The following is a 23,210-nucleotide window of genomic DNA, read 5'->3' as shown; positions in this document are numbered from 1 at the left end:
ATTATGCTGATAGGAATAATATATGACAGTCCTATAAAACTTAAGTGTATATCCTATATATAAAACTATTTAATATAACTATAAAAATTGCCTTCAACTTCCTAAAGTTTAGGATAGTAATATAACAAAGCATTGTATAATATAAATAAGTACTTAAAAATATTAAACGGAAGAAATTAGATTTCCCATATCTTTTGACATCTAGTAAATATATGGCAAATCAGATATAACAAGATATATATATATATATATATATATATATATATATATAAAATTTGTTGACTATTATATATACTTTTGATAGTTAAAGCTTTTATATATATTTTTATTAAAGCTTTTACATAGATATGTAAGAAAATGGAAGAAGAAGAAACAACCTTTCGTTTAAATTTAATATATACATAAAACAATGAGATATAAAAAATTATAATATACAAAATATTTCGCTATCAGAAAAAACTGGGTTTAAAACTAAAACATCTAAAGGGGATTACAAAGATAATTTTAGCATAATTCTAACTTTACATAATGGAAACGTTTAGTACTATAAGGCAATTTTGAGAAAGGAATTATAAATAAATTTTGAGAAAGAAACTATAAGTAAACTTTAGGAAGTTGATTTAAGCTGGAGAAATATAAGGCATCGATACAACTAAAAACTTATGTTCTTGCAACGCAAAATATTATCGGACCATAAGCGTTTTATATATAAGCAAATCCCTTCTTGTAAGTTTTATGATATGTGCATTATAAAAGTTTATCCATCTCTCTGTATAACAAAAACTGCAATTTTCATCTTTCTTTTCGTCAAGCTTACGCGTGCCGCGTCAGCTCCGGCCACTGTATTTTAGTTAAGTATTGTGTAACCAGTTCTTACTATATATATCATCATAAACAATTACATCGTCGTCATAATTCATCTCTATAATGCATGACGCGTCGCAAACACACTTGCGTTGGCTTATTGAAAAATATCTGTCGAGGAAACGCATCGTTCGAAGCCATTCGAAAAAGTCGGAAATGCGTACCTACGAGACATCAGAAGTATATTTTATTAGGAGCATAATTTCTATGCTGTAAAACGAACTTTATCCACGCAAGTGCGTCAACTATTATTTATAACGCACTTGAAAAAATACTTTCCATTAGGATCGACCAGCAATCCTAGTCGTAGAAACTAAATCTATCGAAATGAAAAACTCTACGGAAGCTGTACCATCAGAACCGATCGTGAATTAAAATATTATTCCAACATCGTGTCACAAGGGACTGTTTTTCGCAATCCGTTTTCGTATTACAGTTCCCTTCGTTTACACGTCGGTCGTTGAGTGAAAATTTACCAATGCTACAGGACACTTGTATTATACAAATTAGCTGGAAAATACTAGTTGCGGCTATTATGGACCAACGTCTTCAAATTTTTATACAGTCTTATTGGAATCTTTCACAATACATCATATCGTGATACCTCTAATTTTTCATCGTTAAATTAGTCGATAGAAAATTATGTATATGATATAACGCGATATCGCCAGGTCACAATTCCTATTTAAACAGTCTATGTATAGGCTCAACTTTGTATGCGTGTATGTGTATGTGTGTTTATCTGTTTGTGTTACTAAATTACAATTATGTATTCTTTAAATTAGTTTAAATCATTGTGCTTCACAGTACGTACTCGTACAGCCATTACACGCACGGAAACGATGTCGAGACACAAAGCCAATCATAAAGTTAATTAATATCTGTAATATAGTGACTAGCGTATTGTAATCGCTCGGCATAAGTCGGCATGCATATCCTCCTGATGTTTTATTACAAGCGCGCACACTAGACATCTCGACCGTCGTTATGTTAAAATAGAAAAACGTGAAAAGAGAGACGTCAAGGTGAGACGTCTCGTTGTCAGTCTAGATCTTATAATCTAGATCTAAAAACAAATATTTCTTCGCTATTCGTTATTCTAGTTTTACTCTACTAGCCATCGTCTCAGAAGGATATGTACGCATACGTAGGCATACATACACGTAACAAAATTTCTGTATACATAATAATATATATATATATATACAGTCATACTCGCAACCACACTGTCCATTAACGGCGTACATGCACGTGATCTTAATCATTTATCAGACATTCATGTCATCGGTCATGTCACCAATTTGACGATTAAACGGAGCGTACATTAGTATTGCAATTCATTATCGCCTTGTACTCGTAGTAAGAAAGTTTGATATCCTTCATTTTAAGTTTGCGTACGCACTCTACCTCTTATCACTGTGCTTTATGTTTCAAGCAAAAGATCTAGAAACGGCAGTTATTACTAGCGTAATATAAGGGCAGACAAGAGTAATGCGTCTCAAAGAACGGTGGTAGATCTCGCTTAACGCTTTCGGAAAAATTCAAGCAGAGCACTCTAATTTCCATTAACCCGTATACAAAGCTGAAACATCATAATATCAATCGTTTTTATTTAAATCAGATTTAAATCAAGTCTCTCTCTCGTTTTACATAAATTTATCCTACGTTCATCAAAAACAAAGAAAAAAAAACAAAAAAAAATGTATTTCAGGTGTGTGTATGTAAAAGATATATAACTGGGATTAAGACTTGTTAGAACTGCAGCACTTGGAGCAATCGAAACAACTGGTGTGCTATCTCTTAATAGACCACGAAGCTCTATTACTACCTCCAGGACCGCTTTCCAGTCTTTGATTTCGCAACTCCATAATCGTTTCATGTAAGATCCTCTTTTCTTCTAGAAGACTCGTGATGTCATCCTCGGCGGCGCTCAAACGGCTTCTGATCATGTCCGACTCCTCTTTCGCCCGCATCAATCTCGCGTTTTCTTCCGATAATCTTTCCAGAGCACCCATGCGACGCCTCAGCTCCTCGTTGTCCAACTTTAACTGTTTACTCGATTGTCTCAGGGCATTCAGTTCTCTCTCGCATTCCGGATTCTTAAACGCATGACTGTTATCACCCGGTAAGGCCGTATTTGAACTCTCGCCTGTTGCATTTACTAAAAAGAGGAAAAGATTATTTGATCAACATGGTAGACATTACAATGCAAACTCTAACAAAGGCATACAAACACAACATCGTGTAATTTGTAATTCGAACCGATGTAAGATTAGATATAATAAAAAATATATATATATATGTATGTCACACCAATATGAAATATGCACAGTATAAACTTTATAACAGAAATAACAGAAATAAATCGATTGTTAAAATCGATAAATGTGGAACACGAGATTTGTATGTATATATATATATAATTTAAGTATATTATTATGTTATTTATATGACAAAGAATGTATCTGAATTGATGTAGCTTTAATACATTTATCAAATCGCTAAGAAAAGACTGACAATAAATTTATAAAAAGAGATTTCTATCAATTTTAATATTGAATAATATATACATATGTATGATTTCTGTATGCTTACTAGTAATATTATGATCCATGCTCAAATGCAGTATTTTATTATATATAGATAGTGTCAACGTCAAATAATATCATCGTAAGCTGTGCAATATCATAATAAGCAGCAAGATCTAATGTGCTATTTCGCTACGTGTGTTAAATCAATGCTCACATTCGAAAGGCCGCCTGGGTGCGCAGAACAATTACGCAATATGTAATATTAGGTAATTACTTTCGGACAGAAATCTGCCACTTGCGCAATGTGTAGAAACCTATATGTAATACCAAGTTACAGATACGTGGGTAAGTTACAAGCATAACACGATGACGTAACTAAGATTAAGATTGCACGAAAATCGTAAACTAAACAGTCAACTCAATATCAATTGCAAGTGGCAGAAACAGATAAAATATACGGCTTGCTTAAAAGCGAGGGCGTTACTTACCAATAGGTTCAATGTGAAATACGCCATTCAAGTCCCGCGCTATCCTAAGTTTCGAAATATTCAAATCTATCGGGATTGGGCCGGGGGAAGTTATATTATTTGGCGGACGATCTTCGTTTAAACGTAACGATATATTTTCTACATATATCTGAAATGACATAACAACGTGTGTTCTTGCAATAAAAACAGAAAATGTATATTGAACAAAGAGAGAGAGAGAAAGATTGAGAGAGGAGAAAGAGGAGAGGAGAAAAATATAGAAAATAGTGAAAAATTCTGTCAGAAATACACACCTGCACGGGAATTGGCTTAGGTATAATCTCGTCCTCTGCCAAATCCGCTAAGCCCGTCACAGAGCTCATCGACAACGCCATTGCTACATTAGCGACTTTAATCTCTAATTTGTCCTCGAATAAATTCATAACACTCTCTTTGTCATGCACATTGATGCCGGGTATACGGGACGCATCTTGCTCAGGCAATCTAACACGGTCTTGAGATGCTCGTATACTACTGCCACCCGTATCTTTTTGACTGGCGTCCCACAGTTTACGGGAATCTTCCGGATTTTTCAAGACGTGATCTAAACGTAACTTAATACGTGATCTGCAGTCAGAATCGGACGGTAACTCTACCCAGCCTCGAGATCGCGAGCTGAACTTGGTCTATCAAACAGAATGCATCAGTATATTAGATTTAATGTAACTTGGGACCATGTATATATAGAACTAATGAAACATCTACTTTTATCTCATGTTACTGCTTGAACCGTATTGCAAAAGTAGATAAAATATAATTTTGTGCACTGACTAGACTATAAATATATTCATATATCTTACATATATAATATATAAAGTTATTTACAGCCCAGTGAGCATACAAATTATGCTTTATCTATAGCCCAGTCAGAGCACACGCATTATATTTTACCTATATTTAATTTAGAAGTTTGATTTACAATTTATAAATATTTATAAATTTATAAATTTATAAATATACATACACATGTATATGTATATGCATATAAAATTATAAATTGTAAATTAATTCCATCTTGATATAGCCATATAACTAACGATGTAGTTATTTAAGTTTGTTAATAATAGCGTGAAAACTTATTGCTAAATGTGTCAGTAAGAAATACCAATGCCAAAAATCAAACGACTTTGGATCAAAATTTAATAGCACGTAAGTTAGTTACATCCAGATGCAAAAGCACACATTTGCACTAAAGCAATACTGCGTATAGTGTCCCCCTAATATACAAAACACTGATAAAACAATGATAGTTCTATCTGCATCTATGATAAAACAAACAAAGTAATGCACGTTACTAAAGCATTTAGCATGGCCAGTATATGTTGCATCGATTTACTTATTGCAAATATTGTAATGCACTCACTGCAATTTCTAAAAGTCAAGAATCTATATCATGCCGCACATGTCTCATTATATTATCATCTAATTAAAAAGAAAAAAAAAAACTTAAATATCAGGCTTGTGTAAGTTATTTAGTGCATGGAAATGATAAAAAAAAAGATTAAATATAGCATTATTTACATAATAAGCTCTCTGACTTAACAATGTATCTAAAAAATAATCAATTTCTCGACTAATTCTAAGATTATTTTGTCAAATAAGACGAATAGAGGCAAAAACAATCAATGCAGTTTGAATACAACGAATGTTGCAAAAGAATAATTATCACATAATTTGTAATCATAAATATATAGATTGTTAGTTGTATCAATATACGTCTATTTGGCTGGTTTCATATAAACATCTGCACCTGCTAGGAATCTGCTACGACAAATATGTGTCAATGTGATTGTATGTCAATGTAATGTAATAGTGTAATTGTAGTCTTGATTCATCCAATCGTTAATTGTTGCATGTGGATTCTAGAAAATCCGTCAACAGTGTATAACGTAATTTGTCCCAATGCACGCATGCATTTTTAATAGTGTGTCTAAGATTAATAAAATGTATGAATGGTTTTGCCAATACCTTTCTCTTGACCTGCCACAAGTGCCACATAAAAACATTCACAAGAGAAGGAGAGACGCGGGAGAGGCATGCAAAAAAAGTTAAGATACAAAACTCGTATGAATATACATATATATAATAATATCAACTGGGTTATAATGTAGAAACAATGAGCAGATTACTGCAAAACTACTCATATGTCAGTTGCTTATGCACAAGTAACTCGCTATTTCAAATGTATACTCTAAGAAAGGTATACTATGATATTCATAGTTATAAAATGCTTTCGGTGCTTTTTCTTTTTATAATACAGTTTTATTACAGAGATTGAGTGGTTTTGTTACTAAAACTCAAAATAGTACCAAATTATTTCAAACTTTCCTGCAAAGTTTAAATTATATCCGGAATATACTAAATTCAAGTGTAACGTTAAAATTGTGTGAAAATAACACAAGTCCCATAGTAAAGGAAAAGAGAGAATAAATTTTTACTGCAGCAACACACTCAATAAAGAACCTTATTCAAAAAGAGCATAATTGTATAATAATAGCATAACGTGTACGTACGTGTGTGTATACACACACACACACACACACACAAAAAGATATTTTATAATTGTATTAACATAAACCACCCAGCTTACCTGAAATTCATCCCAAGGAATGGACGAACACTCATCATTATCAATGTTAGAAACTTGGACCTTAATGACAGAAGAGTAGCCAGAAGACTGTTGTATAAATTCAACTTTGGACAGCTTGAACGTCGCCATGGAAACCTATGAGTAAAAGAATTAAATTAAATTAAATTAATTAAATTAAACTTTCGTTCTCTCGATAATCATACGATACACATTCGCAACTATACTTACTATATCCTTCCTTTTGCACACGCTGTCCATAGACTTTTCGCTCTGCGTGTCTGGCGTTTCTTCCACCACTTCAGTAGCCTCCTCCACAGCCGTTATTCTAATCGTGCTATCGATGCCGAATACCGCGTCGATTTTTCCTTGATCCTGCAGGTTCACCAAAACGTAATTCTCGCTGTCTGAGCTAACGTCGCTTCTCATGGACACGGTGTCGCTGCTACCGTCTTCCGGGGAAGCCTTTAAAGCCGAGTCAATCGACGTCATTAAATTGCTGAATCCCTTTTTCATAGACGACAGATTGACATTGAAGTTGTTCGGGATGAAGGGTGTGTTCGAGCCCGAGTCAGACTTGCTGTGCTTGCTTTCCGTCACGAGTTTCTTCTCGTCGTTCGTGCTGACAGGGTGTGATCCATATTTCTCGGGAATGCACCACATTGCATTCGCTGAACCTTCTTGATCGCCTTTCTTCGTGCCATTCTGCTTGAACGTGACGACCGGCTGCGTCGCCGGGGTGGAATGCGAGTATTCCATCGACAGCATCGAGGACGCTTCGCTCTGAGGTGTCTCCACGTCGTTGCTCGTGTTCATTCTCTTAGCGCTGAATTCGACGCGCGCGCTTACCGTGCTGGTGTGCCAGGGCGTCGATGAGCCTATAAAATCGTCCGCTATGCTGGACGAGTCGGGCATAACGGATTCGAGATCGCCGCCAGAGTTCTCCTTGCCGGGCGTGTGCGACGGCATCACGAACGTCACCTCCACTTGCGGTATCAACGCGCCCACGATTAGCGAGCCGCCGGTTTCGACCTTCAAGATTTTATTCGAGTCCACAGCCAGATACGTGGCCATCTCGGATAGTATCTCCGATAATCTCAGCAGGAACAGATATTGGTAATGATTTATCTGCACGCTGACTAAATTGCCGATGTACGCCAGTCCATGGATATCGGCGCTCGCAGACTTTCCCGCAGCTGACGGCTCCGTCACGAAATGGCACCACAACGTTAGAGGAAACGCGTCCAAGAAAGGCACGGATCGGTTCTGCCCGACGGCCCGTGCCCCGAAGAAGTCTCCCCACACGGGTTCCAAGTTGCAGCACCACACATCCTTCGCCTCCGTCCACAAGAGTTCCCTGTTCAGCTGTTTAAGTAGCTCGTTTACAGAGTTGCTGCTAAAGTTCGATGGTATCTGCCTGATGTTATCGGTGCCTGAAACACCAGATGAAAATGACGTAAAACACCAAGTGAACGGGCTAAACGTATCATTACCACTCGCGTGAAATCGCGGCTGCGTACCTCCGCAATGCGCCAGGAATTTATCCGTTACAACGTGGAAATCTCCCGATTTGCTGGGAAACTCCGCGCCGAAGAACATCTGTCCCATCTGGAATGCATTCAGGCACTGTGCCAGGTCCGCCCTCGAAGATCTCTCCATCGATCGAACGTTCGTTATCGATGCCCTGGACGTCTGAAGGTGCAAAGACTTTGGCCTGTCTTTCTGATTCGGGTAATCTTGCTGGCTTTCGAACACTATCTAGAAATTTTGATATTGTCGATGTGACACAGATTGCGACGATGTTTTTTCAGATCTACGGACGTGCGGACTTGAAATATTCTGACTCACTCTTGGAAGTATAGCCTCTATCTTTACGTCGAAGTACATTAAGCGCGAGGAACTCAGCTGCTTGTTCTTCCCTATGAGAGAATGATAAAGATTCAAGGCGAAAGAGTTGAACCAGAGGCACGAACAAACGTCAAAGTTGAGTTGAATCGGATTAAGCTGCACATAAAATTTCGGCGGTGGCACTAGAAAATTGCACACCGTTTAATAATTAAGCTGACGTTAAAAGTCATGAAATTTACATACATATAAATGTCTACTTACATGGAAATGTTATGTCCCCGGGATAATAATAATACGTAAACTCTGCATGAAGTATCGTCACATCTTCTGGAAGACTGAATCTATCACGATCACCTGAATAACAATTTTATTTAAATAGATACAGCTGAACAATAAAAGTGAAATTTCAATCTACCAACGATCCGATCTTACTCATGCAGCAACAATTCTTTGTACCATGATATAATTTTGTTGAAGTATTCAGACGATATTCAATAATATCGTTTGTACAAAGAAACGTACAACCTACAGTTTATACGATAAGATAAAAATTTAGTTGCAATTGATATGCATTATCAATATTTTCCTGGTCATATTATATGACTCATATATTGGGTTGGGTAACAAAAGTTCGTAGCTGTTTTGTTCCATTATTATTTGTTATCTTTCCTTCCTTCCTTCCAGAATTTTTCATAAAAGAGTTTTAAGTTTTTTTATTAAAAAAAATTAAACAAGGCCATGAACTTTTGTTACAACAGATTGCGTATCAGATTAGAAATTGTAAGTTATTTAGTATGTAAAAAACAAAAATAAAAATTTAAATAACGATAAAACTATTCGTCAAAATCAGATTTAACTAACAATGTCGAGCGTAATGTTACATCTACACACGTATATTACAACTACTGATCTTGTATGTAGTACCTGGCATATGTTTCTTCCTCGTTTGAGCTATACAATTGCCAAATAGAACAATTATTGGCGAACTTAACGTGTGGAACGTGATTATTTATAAAAAGCAAGTCTGAATAAATAAATAAGTCATACGGGTGGAATATGTACGATACCTGTGATAAATTCTTTCGGTAATGGATTACGCGACGTTGTTGTCACTTTGTACAGGGTAAAATCATCAATTCTGATAATAATGCACGTTGTCATGAGCTTGGCGAGCTGCTCCAAAACGTAATTTTTCACTGGATTGCCACTAGGATGTTGAGACTTTTTCTGCTCAGATGGAGTCACGTTCGGATTCTGTGATTGATTGCTCTTTTCTAAATTTTCTCTCGAGCCTTTCGTACCACTGCCTGCGTCAATGCCAAATAAAATTGAATAATATTTATGATTCTATAAAAATATATCTTATTTATAGTATATATATATATATATATATATATATATAACGTTACTATAAATAAGATATATATATATATATATACATATACACGAACCCGTTACAGTTCCTTGACTTCTCGTTAGAGGAGAGTGTTGTTGCGTTCTGCCAGAATCTATGAGATCCATAAACTGGCTTCGGAACGTGCTCAACGACTGCTGCAACCACTGGCTGTGAGGTGTGGCATTTTCTTTGTACTTTGCCCAGTGCTTTCTGTCCGCCATTGCCAAGTGATACGGATAGTAATCAATTTGAAATTTTACTAATGAAATTTGCAGCGCACCACCATCCTTCAGTTCGGGGTGCAGTGATCTACCTCCTGTTTTATCAGAAGTTTTATTAGAAGTGGATATAAAATGCACAAAACTCACGTCTATTATACAGTTTTTGTTTTTTTTTTGTTTTTTTTTTTAACTTACCGCCAGCATCATCACATAAATGAAGATCAATGCGTTGCGAAAGAAAATGATACGATGTCTCCACAACGTCATATCTCGTAAATATCTTTGATATCGCAGTGTTGACCTGACTCTTCGTTCTGCTTTGTTGAGATATCTGTGCTTGATATTCCGGTAAAACCTTAAATGATAAAAGAAATTATAAAATCGTTGGTTTATATTAAAAATTAAGTCAGCTGGACAAACCTCCAATTTTCTTGCAGCTTTCGTTTTTCGTTCAAGAACAGTAGCTTTCTCGATGAGACCACCCAATGAATCGAGAAAATGAAGTGCAGCTTTCAATTGCGAGTCCGTTAACACCCACAAAAGATCGTCCAGAATAATTACCAGCCTAGATCCCATCACGAAGCAATCTGTAAAAGGGTCATTAATTTAATAACGATTAAAGCAGTAATATTTACTAATAAATTATAATAATATTCACAAGAGTTACCTGATATTCTTTTCTTTATGGTAATCCGGCATCTTGCTTGGTTTGTCAGTAAACGAAGAGGCGTCAAATTCTTATCTTTAGTACTTTGAGCTTCTATTCTAACAGTCTGCCATTCTAGCTCTTTGAAAATAAGCAGCTGCCCTCGATCAGGATCCTTTACTCTAGTGGTTCTAAGATCACAACGCTGCCACGTCGCTGACTTGGATTCTACCATAATTCGATTCATCTAGATGATACAACACAAAATTTTAAATAAACATCAATCATCCACATTAAGTTAACTGCACCTTGTCCATTTTATTATATATGTTTTATATTTTATATTTTATATATTTGTCATGTTTGTTCAAATACATGATCACACTCTACCTGAACTGAAGCAATGAATGCAGGGCTTTTAAACGTAACCAATACGGTATTAACAGCTACTGTTATTCCATCAATTACTTTATGTATAAAAGAATATTTTGCGGGACCAGTATACGACGATATACCTTGTGGGGAAGACGTACTTCTCAAGTCCTCGCATGTCTCTACATCTATATGAACCTCATCCAAACTCTGCACACACACACACACAATACTTAAATTGTATCACTCGTATCTTGATAAGTGATAATTGTGGACAAAAATTATGTATATATATTTTTGTAATTATATTGACTGTCATTTACCAAAAAGATGGGAACACTTTTTAGTTTGGTCCATTGTATACGAAATGAAACTTTATTGCACCAAGCATTAGTTAGTCTCAACCATGATGGCAGCTCTAGCAAATCTGTCAGGACTATTTCATCGAGTTCTAAATTTGTCAGTTCTCCCTCACCTTTGAACGTGCTCAAATTTATCTTATCAGCAGACAGGTTCTTGGTGAACCTACAATATGTGTAAGACGGATATGTCAACACATGCATTAAATACAGCATTTAGCTATCGAGGCAACAAAGCAAAACAAACAAATTAATTAAACAAAGCAATGGTCGTATTACTTGTTAATGCAGATAAATTAAGTATCATAAATACAAAATTCTACATGGAGAATCTTATTACTGCTGATTCAGATAATACATGAGAGGAACTTTCACTAATGCAGAGAGGCAAGGAATAATCTTTGTCAGTGTCCATATGATGATTGCTTTAATTATAAGAAAAGAGAGAGTACTTTCTCTCCTCTTACATCCAGCTGTTTCATAGATGAATGTATCTAATATTATATTTACGTAGAAATCGTGTAGGAAAAAAAAGCAACGTTACGTTGGCGCTAAGACAAATGTCTCCGAGGCAAAGAGAGGAGGAAAGGAGTGGATAATGTGACGTGTGACTTTATGGGACGGGTGCAACTTGTGAGGTGTCACTTGAGATGTCTTTTGACCATAAAACTGTATTTTAGGTTAATCGCCGATAATTGGTGACGATAATACGCGGGCATTACCTGGACAGGTGTTTCAGCAACTGATTCTTGATGATCGAAACCATCTTTCGACTACGTCGGCAATCCTAATTTTTACGGCTGCTAACACGTCTCAGCATGGTTAGTTTGACACCACATATTTACGACGACTCACACCGACTTCCACCGCTTCCACCTATATATACTTTCCAGGCTTGACAATCCTCTATGAGTAAATTCCATTCGATGACCGTGTTGACATGAGCATTATTCCGTCTCCGTTCAACATTTCAGCGTACAACAGAGACAGAATGACAGGATGGTTCTTGACACGGCCACTTAAATGGAACTTCCCCTAACGTTACTCAAGAGGTCATTGCAACAATCAATGAATTTCCTAACATGCTAGGACGTGAACAAACAGCGACTCTGCCCAATGACTTCGTGCTGAGACTTGAGAGAGAAGTGTCAAAAGGGCTCGGAGTGTCTGCTTCTCCACGTATTACTCAGTATTAACCTTAGGCTGAATTCACATGGCACGTATTTTCTGCGTAACGCGTAACCAATCACATTGTTTCATTTGGATATCAGCTTCTGCAGGCAAAGATTTGATTGGTTACGCGGTTACGCGTTACGCAGAAAATACGTGCCATGTGACGACACCCTTAGAACATATACTACTAGTATATGTTCTAAGTCAGACACATACTTCTGTATTACTAGAGTGCCAACTCACTGGATACTGACCGAAAAATCTATGCATTAGTTCCAGAAATCTCCGCTACGAGTCTCTACTTTTTCGCGGAAAAGTTAGGTAGTAGTATAACTCAACAATAAATAACACATTGTTCTATTTCAAATAGATGAAACGCATATTTATTTAAATGAATATTAATATAAAATGAAGATTTTTTTATTTTCTGATAATACAACTTAACATCAAGTAGAAAAAGATTTTATTTTAAGTAATATAATTTAATGGCGGATTAAATAAATGTTTTCCTTGCCATATATGTATTATTCAACAATGAAATGCACAAATGTTTTATTTTAATTAGTATGACTTATAATGATGATTCAAATGATAAATTTATATTTATAAATAGACCGATTTTAAAGATTTTGATTTTCAAAATCTCGGCATTGGTGAACTTAATAATGTAGAAGTAATAATATCGAATATTATAGAATATAATAATATAGTATAATAATATAATATAATAATATAGTAATATAGAAGAAATAATATAATCAGGTGTTTTATTCATTTATTTGCTTCTATTTTTCCTTTATTTTTTACGCAAAACGTAACGAGATATCGAGATCCTCCTTTCATTTAAATCGATACAAGAAGTGATATATCACATCATCAAACGAAGATTCAATTCCAACCTCAACGCGGAGTTCGAAAGTGCGAAGTTACAATGCACGTTTGGCTGGTCTCGTAATTTTCTTTACGGCCGCACCGATAATTTATCGTGGAATTTCGCGCTGCCAGCGAGTTTCGTGAGTCTCAGGTCAACGAGTGAATGATTCTTATGCAGATTGGCCAGAGTGACGTAGGATTGTGATGATCGAGAGTTTGATCGGGAGTAGCGAGCTCGTGGGGCACACCGCCGATCCTCAGAAATGATGAATTGCAATGGAGGGTTATCCGTGGCCGCTGATGCACGTAAAGCGAGCGCTCCCATGGACAGCAAACCGATCATTACCTGTGAGTGCTTCATGATCGCTCGCATCTTTAACCTCTATCTATACACAATAAGTGCAGATGACATTTCGGTCGATCACTCGGGCGCTGTCATTGACGCCCCCGTTTGATTATCTGTCAATTTTCAAGATGATTTATTCCTCTATTTGCTCGAGAAATAATTGCTGTTCATTGTCCAGGTAGAATTAGCGTCGAGTGATGTGTGCCTCCTGGTGCATGAGGAGTCTGCGATCTTTCAAAATTGTTTTTTAAGGAACATATGTTTTCTAAAATGTATATTTGCGTAAGAAAAATATAATACGGCCCGTTAAGTAATTTAACATTCTCCCTAACTTATCTTTCCTTTGTCATGTGCAAAAAAACGATGCAGGATAGACTTTGTAACTATTTATCTTATGTGCAAGTATAATTTCATCTGATTGATGTATACAGAATGTTGTTATTTATATAACGAAATGTTATCTTACTGTGAGGTTGTTTTGTGAAAGAAAAATGTAATAATTTACAAAAAAACAGGTGCTGGAGATGAGAACTTGTTTTCTACATTGGAAAAGGGTTTACTCCAAGCTATACCTGCAGATGCCGCAGAATGGCGCAGGTCATTCAGTAGACCGATTAAGCAAGTCAAACTTGGAGCTACCTTTGTGCCATTTTCGAGGGAAATTTTACCTACTGAGAAAGATTGGCATCTTATAAAGCAACCAATCTTTCACATTTATTGGACTGAATGTTCTGTAAGTGTTATGGAAGATTTTATTCTATACACTAATTTATCATATAAATTAAATAAAACATTTGTGCCTATTTCCAGAATGTTGTATATTTATATTGTACATTCGCATTGAAATAAAGTTATTAATGTAAACACATCAAATTAGATGTATATCTGACAATATAAAAGTATTAAACTATATATATGTCTTTAATAACTTAACGGTAAATTTCTGTATTGTTGCAGGATATTGATACCTACAAAACTAGTGTCAGAGACGATATCGATGCCTGGTTAAAAATATTACATTTATACCACATCCAAGACTGGATGATCGTTCTAGTAGAAACATATGATGTGAAGAAAGCCAATAAACTATTACCTAGAACTACTGTTTTGGACAAAATACGAAGTGATTTTGCTGCCAAGACTGGTGATAGGTAAAAATGTTTAGACTTGTTTGATCAATATAATTATCATATTTCTCATGTAGATCAAACAATAATAGAAATTGCATAACATCTATAGAAACAATATTTTTGTATTTGAAAATTATTTAGACACATTATTATTATTATTATTATTATTATTATTATTATTATTATTATTAGGTGCTTTGCTGTAATTAATCCGATCAAGTCTGAATCGCGCTCTGCCGAATCATGGAGAGGCTTGATTACGCGCATTCGTCATTTAATGTTGACTGCATATGATAGAACTCTTTCGCGCTTTGAAGACGTTATACGCGAGCAGAGGGAAAGACGAAACAATCCTAACTGGAATTTTTGCCATTACTTTCTCTTGCAGGTAGTTTCCTTTCGCAATATTTATTCCAAACTGTTATCGAATTATCTGATCTTGCTGAACGTGTTTCTTCTACTGTAAAATTATATTTGCGTTTCAGGAAGAGTTAGCATTTGCATTACAAATGCTAGGCTTATATGACGAAGCGCTAGTACAGTACGATGAATTGGATGCTCTCTTTACACAGTTCGTGCTCAATTCTAATGTAGGAGGTATGGTAATCTTCACTAAAGCCGGAATATCCAATAAATGAATTATGAAAACTCGATGAAGATGGATGTCGGTACAAAGTGAGAAACCTAAATGCAGACAAATTGTTCGTAGATACTCCGGGATGGTTGAGTCTGTTTCAAACGCCCCTCAACAACTGGGGAGGCGTAAATTTAAATAACGGTACAAATCATCATCTAAGATTTCTTTTGGCCGAGTGTAAGGCGTCCTTGTTAGATCTTAGAAGTTACTTGTTTAGCAGACAGTGTGCCATGCTACTCTTGCTTAATAAACCTTGGGAGGTTTGTACGATGAGGCTGAACGATCATTGACATTTAATTAATTCATGAAATTACCTAGAAATTATCATTAAATATTATTTCTGATTAGGTTGCGCAAAGGTGCTTGTCATTTGTTCACAATACACTGAGCGAGCTAAGAATCCTAGAAGTACAGAGGCCCGAAGGGTCCGTAGAATGTTGGTCGTTCCTCTGTGCGTTGGAAGTTTTGCAAGCGTGTCAGTTATCAACCTACAATATCGATAATAATCAACAGTTGGATCTGTGCTCCTTGCATACAGCTAGCTTATGGGCGCTTGCCCGGGACAAGGTAAGTAATCTGCTAAAATTTGGTAATCTAATGCAATCGTATATAGTCGTAAATAATTATACACCTCTGTGATGCTACGATCAATTTTACATTTATTTTTATTTTATTTTTATTTCATATTATCTTTTTTTTTCAGTTAGGGAGCTTAGGAAAACTGTGTGGTCTAATGCCAGGAACCGAGCCGACCAGCGAACAGTTGCACACGGTCGTGTACCTTATCGCGGGCATAGGAGACTCGGAGCCGCAGGTAGAGGGAAAATTGACACCTACGGACAAGTTAAAAGAGGCACTCTCGTCCAAGGAAGCGTTCAAGAAACAATACTTGGAGCACGCGGAATTGGCCATGGGTACATACAAGCACGTCGGCCGTATCCGATCGGCGAGGCTGATCGGCAAGGAACTGGCGCGATTCTACAGCGAGCTCGGAGAGAATCAGAAGGCGGTCGCGTTCCTGTCCGACGCGTTGAAAACTTACATGGACGAGGGGTGGAATCACTTAGCCGCGCAGACGCAGCTGGAGTTGGCCGAGTGCTACAAACGGATGGACGACGTCGAGAAGTATACTAAAGTGTGCGCCGCGGTAGCTAGTACAAACGTTCTGCACGTAACTGTACGCAACACATACCTGGAGGAGATGTTGGGGTACATGAAAATGATCTCGTCGCCTCAACCGTTACTCACGGAACTCACGTGTGCTTTTACAATACTCAGTATGGAAGTTAAAGTAATGGACAAGGTGGTGCAAGACTGCGTAGTTAGCATCGAGATCGGTGTACAGAGCCTGTTCCCCCGGGAGGTGAGATGCACGGGCGCTGCTGTCTCCATCGAGGAGATGCAGAAGCCATCCATGCCTAATAAAAAGAAAGGATTGAAAGCACCCGCTGAGCCTTCAGTACAATTGTGAGTATCGATCAGCGTAAATAAATTATTTTTAAATTATTTTTATAATGGAGATTATACATTTACTACGTGTAATATCTTAAAAGTAAATTGTTGAACAATAATTCGTTATTTTTTTTTGTTAATGTTGTGGTTATTATTTACATCACATTTGTTATACGTTAATTCGCTCTGTTTCAGGTTGTCAAAGTGCACATTAGACGATATGAAGCCCCTTGATCCCAGTTTGTTACGGTTGCAAATATATTCGTACTTGGATTATAAGGAAGACAGAAGTCTCGGCTCTGCCGGCGTTATCAATAAAAATACGAAGCCGCTCGTGAGACGTTCGGACAGCGCGAAACATAGAAAACCATCGGTCAATGCAAAGGGCGACTTTAGTAGAGCGCTCCTGTGCGACGAATTCGTTATGAAACCCGGTGCAAATACGTTCGTATTGACAAGACGGGTGAATCAACCAGGTTTATACAAAGTTAGCCAATTGTCACTGGTAATAGAAGAAAAATTAGAGTTTCTATCGTCGACCCTGAATCCCCGATTGTGCTACGAGGTAGCGAAAACGCAGCCGACGGTGTCCGTAAATTGTGGCAGAGACTTGCTCGCGGGTCTCACTCAGGACATCGAGTTGGTTATCTCGAGCGGAAGCACAAAGATAACCGAAGAGATGAAACTGAAGCTACGCACATCACGTGGACTGGTAGTGCAATCGCAGAGCGTGGAAAAGGTAATGGTGAAGGAGTTAGAGATACCACTGCCAACATGCGAACCGTTTCAGACCGTGAAGCTACAATTGAAGGTTCTAGCCGAACTTCCACCAAAGAAGGATTCATCATCCATGGAGCATAAAGTATTTACCATACATATATAATTTATATCTTGTTATATCTTATAATAAATATTACGTATAGCTTGCAATTTTCCTTCTAGTTGAATATACAATGCCCATGGGGCACGGAGGAAAGCATACCTCTGCATTTCGGTCCGCCATTAATGTCGAGCATGAAACTCCATACAGCGAAGCAGAGAAAATTCGTTCAGATAGTCGTGACCGGACTGACGAATCAGCTTCTGCAATTAACTGAGCCCGAACTGATGACAATTACGTCGATAGATGTGAATTTCAGAAGCTTAAATCCCGTGGCGGGTCAGGGATTGGTGATAGGTAACGGGATGAACGTTTCCTTCATGTGGGAACTCGAGATCGGAAAGGACGAGAAATCCACGATGCCAATAAAGACTGATTTCCGTGTAAAATATATACCAATTAGTGACAATGAGGAGTTAAATGAATCGCGTGTTAACGATGATCCATTACACATACATAATTTAGAGAGAATTGAGAAAGCGTGTAGCGTTTACAGATGCAATTTTGATATTACAGATTATGTGGTAAGGAGCCCATCCCTTATTAATAGTTAATATATAATTAATATTAGCTGTACATAGCTTAATGATACATGTACATGATATTCTATTTATCTAACAAGTAAACCTACGGAAGTGTCACTCTCCGATTTTTCTGAAATTTGGATATGTTATAATACATGAAAAACTAAGGGACACGTATTTTTTTTTAGCGGCGGAAAAACATATTTAGGGGGTGAAACGACCCCCCAAAATGGGGGGTAAAATGGAAAAATTGCGATATCTTTGAGACCAGTGAAGCGATTTTAATGATTTTTGGTATGAAAGTATCTTTCGATAGAAGACGAAAATCGGCCTAGGTATGTTGGAAGGGGAGTGAAAATTCAAAATCTTATTAAATACTCATGGTATAAAAGTGGGTATATAAAAGAAAAACCGTTGGAATTTGATAATCCCGTTGATTTCTGTTTTAAAAATTGTGAGACATCTTGCGGGTTCTGCAATGTGTGTGCAGTAATAAGATGTGCTTGGTGCAAAAAATCTTTGTGCATAATACATTTTTTTAACGAATATCATGTATGCAAAACTTTCAAAAAATGATTTAATTGTCAAATCAGCCATTTATAAAATAAAAGTAATAATAAAAAAATTAATGAAATAAAAACACAAAAAAAATTAAAACGACAAAAAAAATAATAAAATTAAAATAACAAAAAAAATCGTTACCTGTACATAAGCGTTCTAACAATGAATCGTGTTCTGACACACTTACAGAAAATAGTGAGAGGCAAGGGGACTCACTCTAATCATTTTTCATTTCATTTTTTAGCTACATTGTTTAAACAATTTTGTTATAAACGATTAATATTTTTAACATGTTTAATTCACTTCACATAACTAACAATAAATGTCAAAAGTTGATTTTATTGTATTTTGAAAGTCGCATGTCGAGTTACTGTCTATTCAAGTAATTTTTCGAGTTTTCGTCCGCCATATTGAATTTTGAAAATCTGATTTCAGATTCGGATTCAGCGACTTAAAAAACCAATATATTAAAAAGATCGAACAGTTAAAAAATATAGTTTCACAAGGTGTTTCATGCGCAATGCCAAACGAACGCGGCAATTTAGGGATTGTTTACCCCCCAAATATTTATATAAAACAAAACAAAAAAATACGTGTTCCTTAATTAGCTTTCCTCTTGAAGTTTTAATAGATTTTACTTCGATCAGATCAAAACTGATTTTTTGCAGCAAGAAATTGGTCACTTTAGGGGTAGTTCACCCCCTAATTTTCACTCCCTTTCCAACATACCTAGGCCGATTTTCGTCTTCTATCGAAAGATACTTTCATACCAAAAATCATTAAAATCGCTTCACTGGTCTCAAAGATATCGCAATTTTTCCATTTTACCCCCCATTTTGGGGGGTCGTTTCACCCCCTAAATATGTTTTTCCGCCGCTAAAAAAAAATACGTATCCCTTAGTTTTTCATGTATTATAACATATCCAAATTTCAGAAAAATCGGAGAGTGACACTTCCGTAGGTTTACTTGTAAGCCGAACAGAGTCAGATTAATCGTTTAAACGACAGTATTGTAAAATCTAGTTTCTTGTAAAAATCACAATACACGTCTACTGGCGGTATGTAACATTAATTTTTCTTCGTAACGATGCTTTCCAGACTTTGTTCACGGTATCCTCGAAAGTAGAGGCGAGCGGTGGCGGAGGAGAGTTTTGTCGTGCCGGTAGTATGTGCCACCTCTGTCTCACGGTGATGCGCGTGTTACCTAGTCCTAGTCCGAATCCTCCGCCACAGTTGATGTACGAGGTTCTAGCGGACCAAACCATGTGGGCGGTGTGCGGTCGAACCGCAGGCATTGTATCGTTAGAAATAGTAGAGAAACAGAGCGTCACATTGGACGTGATGCCCCTGACGAGCGGTTATCTGCCTCTCCCTGTTGTTAGATTATCTCGATACATTCCCGCAACAGAATCAAAAAATGGTAAGTTCGAGCATTCTGTTTATGATGTGCCTCTTTATCTGATATTGGTATTATATTATCTGATTTATCTGATATTTTTAAATAAATCTGTCAAATCTTTGAATCACTCACTTGGAAATATCTGTAATATACAATATGAAAATGTGTTACTCTTGCCATTACATTATGTGGACTTTTAATTCTTTTTTTTTTCATTTTAAGATATCATCCGTAATAAAAATGACGTAGCATCGGGGCCCCGATTAGAGCCATTTAGTCCAGGACAAGTGTATAATGCCAGTAAAGCGCAGCAAGTGCACGTGTTGCCCGCAGCTCCATCAGAATCGAATTAAAGATGTGTAAATTCTTGTTAAAGGCGTGTACACGCCTCGCTTTCGTGTAACATAATCGTGTAGTCACGGACACCTTTATTCTAGAAGGAACTTTAGAAAGCAATTGCAAATTGTTTTTCTATGAAATTGAACGATTGTGTAAATATTTCATTTTAAATTCATATTACATAGACGAAACATTATGGTAGCAATATAAATTATTGTTTTGGGGTAAGTAAATCGACATTAAATATAATCATTCAATATTATTTCTGTAAGATTTTTCAGCGAAAATTTATCTCAACTTTCCATTGCCAAAGCCATTCGGTTTTCAGAAAACCTAAATTTTGCGGTTATTAGTAATTAAGCAATATAAAATGCCATAAGATTATTTAAAAATTACAAGTACTGAAGATTTGATTTTTCACCAAGCATATCTTTCTATACTTATACATATATGTATTGAAAATTGTTTGATATTTACAATTATATCTCAATGAAATTTCATTAGGAAGTAATATGACATGTATTGCAATAATATGACATATACCGTATTCAAAAAATATTCTACATCTTGACGATATATCAGTTGCGTTACAGTTGTTGAGCAAGTTTGTTGTTAAACATGTCTTGTTTGAATTTATGTACTTATATCTTGTCATTTTGCTACCTGCACATGACAAATAATATCTCATTGATCTTGCTCTTTTCTACTCTACACTTACTTATAGTTACGTTGTTAATAGGAATCCGGGTAACTTTTTCTCTTTCTGTAAAATATTTGAATATTTTGTATCATCTTACATACGATCTTAAGAGAAGCCGGTAATATAAGAATGTTTCTCACATTATATATACAAATATGTAAAATTTGTACAAATATTTGTTAACAACATACTCATAAGCTTGTGAATAAATGTTACACATTTTTATTCATTAAATTGTAACATAGTAATTCTTACAGATATAATTTTGGTACATAAACTAGAAACTTATTTAATGTAAGACAAAAATAAAAATATTGTGTTCCTTTAATAATATTCATATCTTCAATTAAATATATCTGTAGAAAAAGAAGGAACTACATTGTATATATTATATTTATGACTAATTATTTTGTTAAAATTGTTGGAACATGATTAGAAAACTTTTTCGCGTGTTGCCATGCTTTCTAGGATATTATGATATTATTTACTGTTATTATGTAATTTTTTATGCATATCTTTGGAATTTGTGGGTAGAATAATTATAATACTCTGGATTATTAAAATTTATGTATCTCTTAAATTGTAACATTCTACTGATTCTACAAAATTATTTATTTAAAAACATTATTCTTCAACTTACTGGAGGCATTTCATTAGCATATATACATATAATAGAATTATATTACTTATATATATATTAATTTTGTATTGGGGAAAATATCTATTTTTATATTCGTTGATCTAATGTTTAAAGTATATACATTTATATATAACTTGTTCTTTTTTTATATAATACAATATCCGATAGTAAAGTATACCAAATATTCATATAGGTTAAAAAATAAAAATTAAAAAAATTAATGAATATGCTTTAATTCAATATTTCATTGCTTATGTTATATATTTTAGTATCAAGAATAAATTTATTGATATTTGCGCAGATTTGTCGTCTTGAAACGTACAGTAAAAGGCTCTGATATAAATTAGTTAATATCAGATTTGATTTTTATATCCATAATATATATCTCTCTAACTCTCTCTAGTAAAATATTCAATTGTTTGTTCAACGTTTTTGTTGAATTGTTTCTCACATTTACTTTATTTCTCTTATATCATACTTAACTGTTTCTTTGGTGCATACAGACTTCATTTATTGAAATAACTAATAAAATGTCTTGATTTAATACTCACCAAAATATGATATATTGTAGTATATTGTATAAATGAATATGTAAGTTGAATATGATATACGCTGTGTATATATTGAATATGCAAGTAAAATAATGTAATTTAATAGCTTCCTAATTAGCTGCAAGCACGCTGCATTTACATTATATAAGGATATAACAAAAGGATGTAGAACATTGGCATTTCGTATTATCCATAATAAATAATCTTCAATTTGTGAGTCACAAAAATAAGAAAATAAAAAGAATAAACACTAATTTAGATAAACTTTTCTAATTTATATATTTATATATTTTGTGTAACTATCTCAAATGGCATATAAATATATTAATTCTTACATGCTCATTAATTATTACATGTTTGGTAGATAATTTTGATTTGATGGATAACTCTACATGCCTAATGTTGTATGTCCAAATATGTATATAAAGTTGTGCGTATTAATGTAACAAATAATATAGGCCGTTAACTGTTACTTTGCAATTTCAATAGATTAAATGAAATAAAATCACACTCGTCTTGTTCAAGATGCAAGAATTGCGACGTAGCAAAATACTTTAAGGGAGAAATTTAATGTCGACTTAGCACTTTAGTTCTAGTTGTAGCAATAGCATTTATTCCATATGTATTAATTTCGTAAATATCTGCAAGTGTATT

At 35.3% G+C, this 23,210-nt stretch overlaps 2 protein-coding genes across 11 annotated transcripts; one reads left to right on the top strand and one right to left on the bottom strand.

The window, feature by feature from the left end:
* Positions 1-309: 309 nt before the first annotated feature.
* LOC105279143 (UHRF1-binding protein 1) lies at positions 310-13,242 on the bottom strand. 9 transcript variants are annotated; one of them, XM_026967754.1, is made up of 18 exons: positions 11,316-13,242; positions 11,011-11,202; positions 10,642-10,867; positions 10,395-10,561; positions 10,170-10,329; positions 9,809-10,069; positions 9,425-9,664; positions 9,282-9,308; positions 8,619-8,711; positions 8,358-8,539; positions 8,030-8,267; positions 6,741-7,942; positions 6,513-6,647; positions 5,891-5,902; positions 4,177-4,548; positions 3,884-4,031; positions 2,693-3,025; positions 310-2,446 (listed from the first exon to the last, which is right to left on the bottom strand). In XM_026967754.1, exons 1-18 carry the CDS (start codon positions 11,565-11,567, stop codon positions 2,430-2,432), a joined length of 4,257 nt encoding a protein of 1,418 aa, XP_026823555.1. In that variant the 5' UTR covers positions 11,568-13,242; the 3' UTR covers positions 310-2,429. The 9 variants fall into 9 exon arrangements, 8 of the variants coding, with proteins under 8 accessions (XP_026823555.1, XP_026823553.1, XP_026823552.1 ...); XM_026967752.1 differs by having other exon boundaries at positions 310-3,025; positions 11,316-11,517; positions 12,074-13,242; XM_026967756.1 differs by lacking the exon at positions 310-2,446 and adding an exon at positions 3,610-3,623 and having other exon boundaries at positions 2,905-3,025; positions 11,316-13,240.
* A 55-nt stretch (positions 13,243-13,297) lies between these two features.
* Positions 13,298-22,230, top strand: LOC105279142 (trafficking protein particle complex subunit 10). 2 transcript variants are annotated; one of them, XM_026967759.1, is made up of 12 exons: positions 13,298-13,745; positions 14,259-14,476; positions 14,701-14,894; positions 15,066-15,261; positions 15,359-15,470; positions 15,568-15,770; positions 15,859-16,077; positions 16,214-16,977; positions 17,158-17,824; positions 17,905-18,366; positions 20,026-20,347; positions 20,549-22,230. In XM_026967759.1, the coding sequence occupies exons 1-12, from the start codon at positions 13,661-13,663 to the stop codon at positions 20,677-20,679; spliced, it is 3,573 nt and encodes a 1,190-aa protein (XP_026823560.1). In that variant the 5' UTR covers positions 13,298-13,660; the 3' UTR covers positions 20,680-22,230. The 2 variants fall into 2 exon arrangements, with proteins under 2 accessions (XP_026823560.1, XP_026823561.1); XM_026967760.1 differs by having other exon boundaries at positions 13,300-13,745; positions 15,583-15,770.
* Positions 22,231-23,210: the final 980 nt, after the last annotated feature.

Source organism: Ooceraea biroi, chromosome 2 (genome assembly GCF_003672135.1).
Source record: "Ooceraea biroi isolate clonal line C1 chromosome 2, Obir_v5.4, whole genome shotgun sequence".
Lineage (NCBI taxonomy): Eukaryota > Metazoa > Arthropoda > Insecta > Hymenoptera > Formicidae > Ooceraea > Ooceraea biroi.
Note: the sequence above shows the minus strand (reverse complement) of the source record. Positions and strands in the feature narration are given on the sequence as shown.

Excerpts from the sequence above, each read along its gene's own strand:
- LOC105279142 (XM_026967759.1), top strand. The coding sequence starts at position 13,661 with ATGATGAATTGCAATGGAGGGTTATCCGTGGCCGCTGATGCACGTAAA. Across the intron at positions 15,262-15,358 it reads GCCATTACTTTCTCTTGCAG|GAAGAGTTAGCATTTGCATT; the intron begins GTAGTTTCCTTT and ends TTTGCGTTTCAG. Across the intron at positions 15,771-15,858 it reads TGCTTAATAAACCTTGGGAG|GTTGCGCAAAGGTGCTTGTC; the intron begins GTTTGTACGATG and ends ATTTCTGATTAG.
- LOC105279143 (XM_026967751.1), bottom strand. The coding sequence starts at position 11,567 with ATGCTGTATTTAATGCATGTGTTGACATATCCGTCTTACACATATTGT. Across the intron at positions 11,203-11,315 it reads AAAGTGTTCCCATCTTTTTG|AGTTTGGATGAGGTTCATAT; the intron begins GTAAATGACAGT and ends GTGTGTGTGCAG. Across the intron at positions 3,026-3,883 it reads ATTTCACATTGAACCTATTG|TAAATGCAACAGGCGAGAGT; the intron begins GTAAGTAACGCC and ends TCCTCTTTTTAG.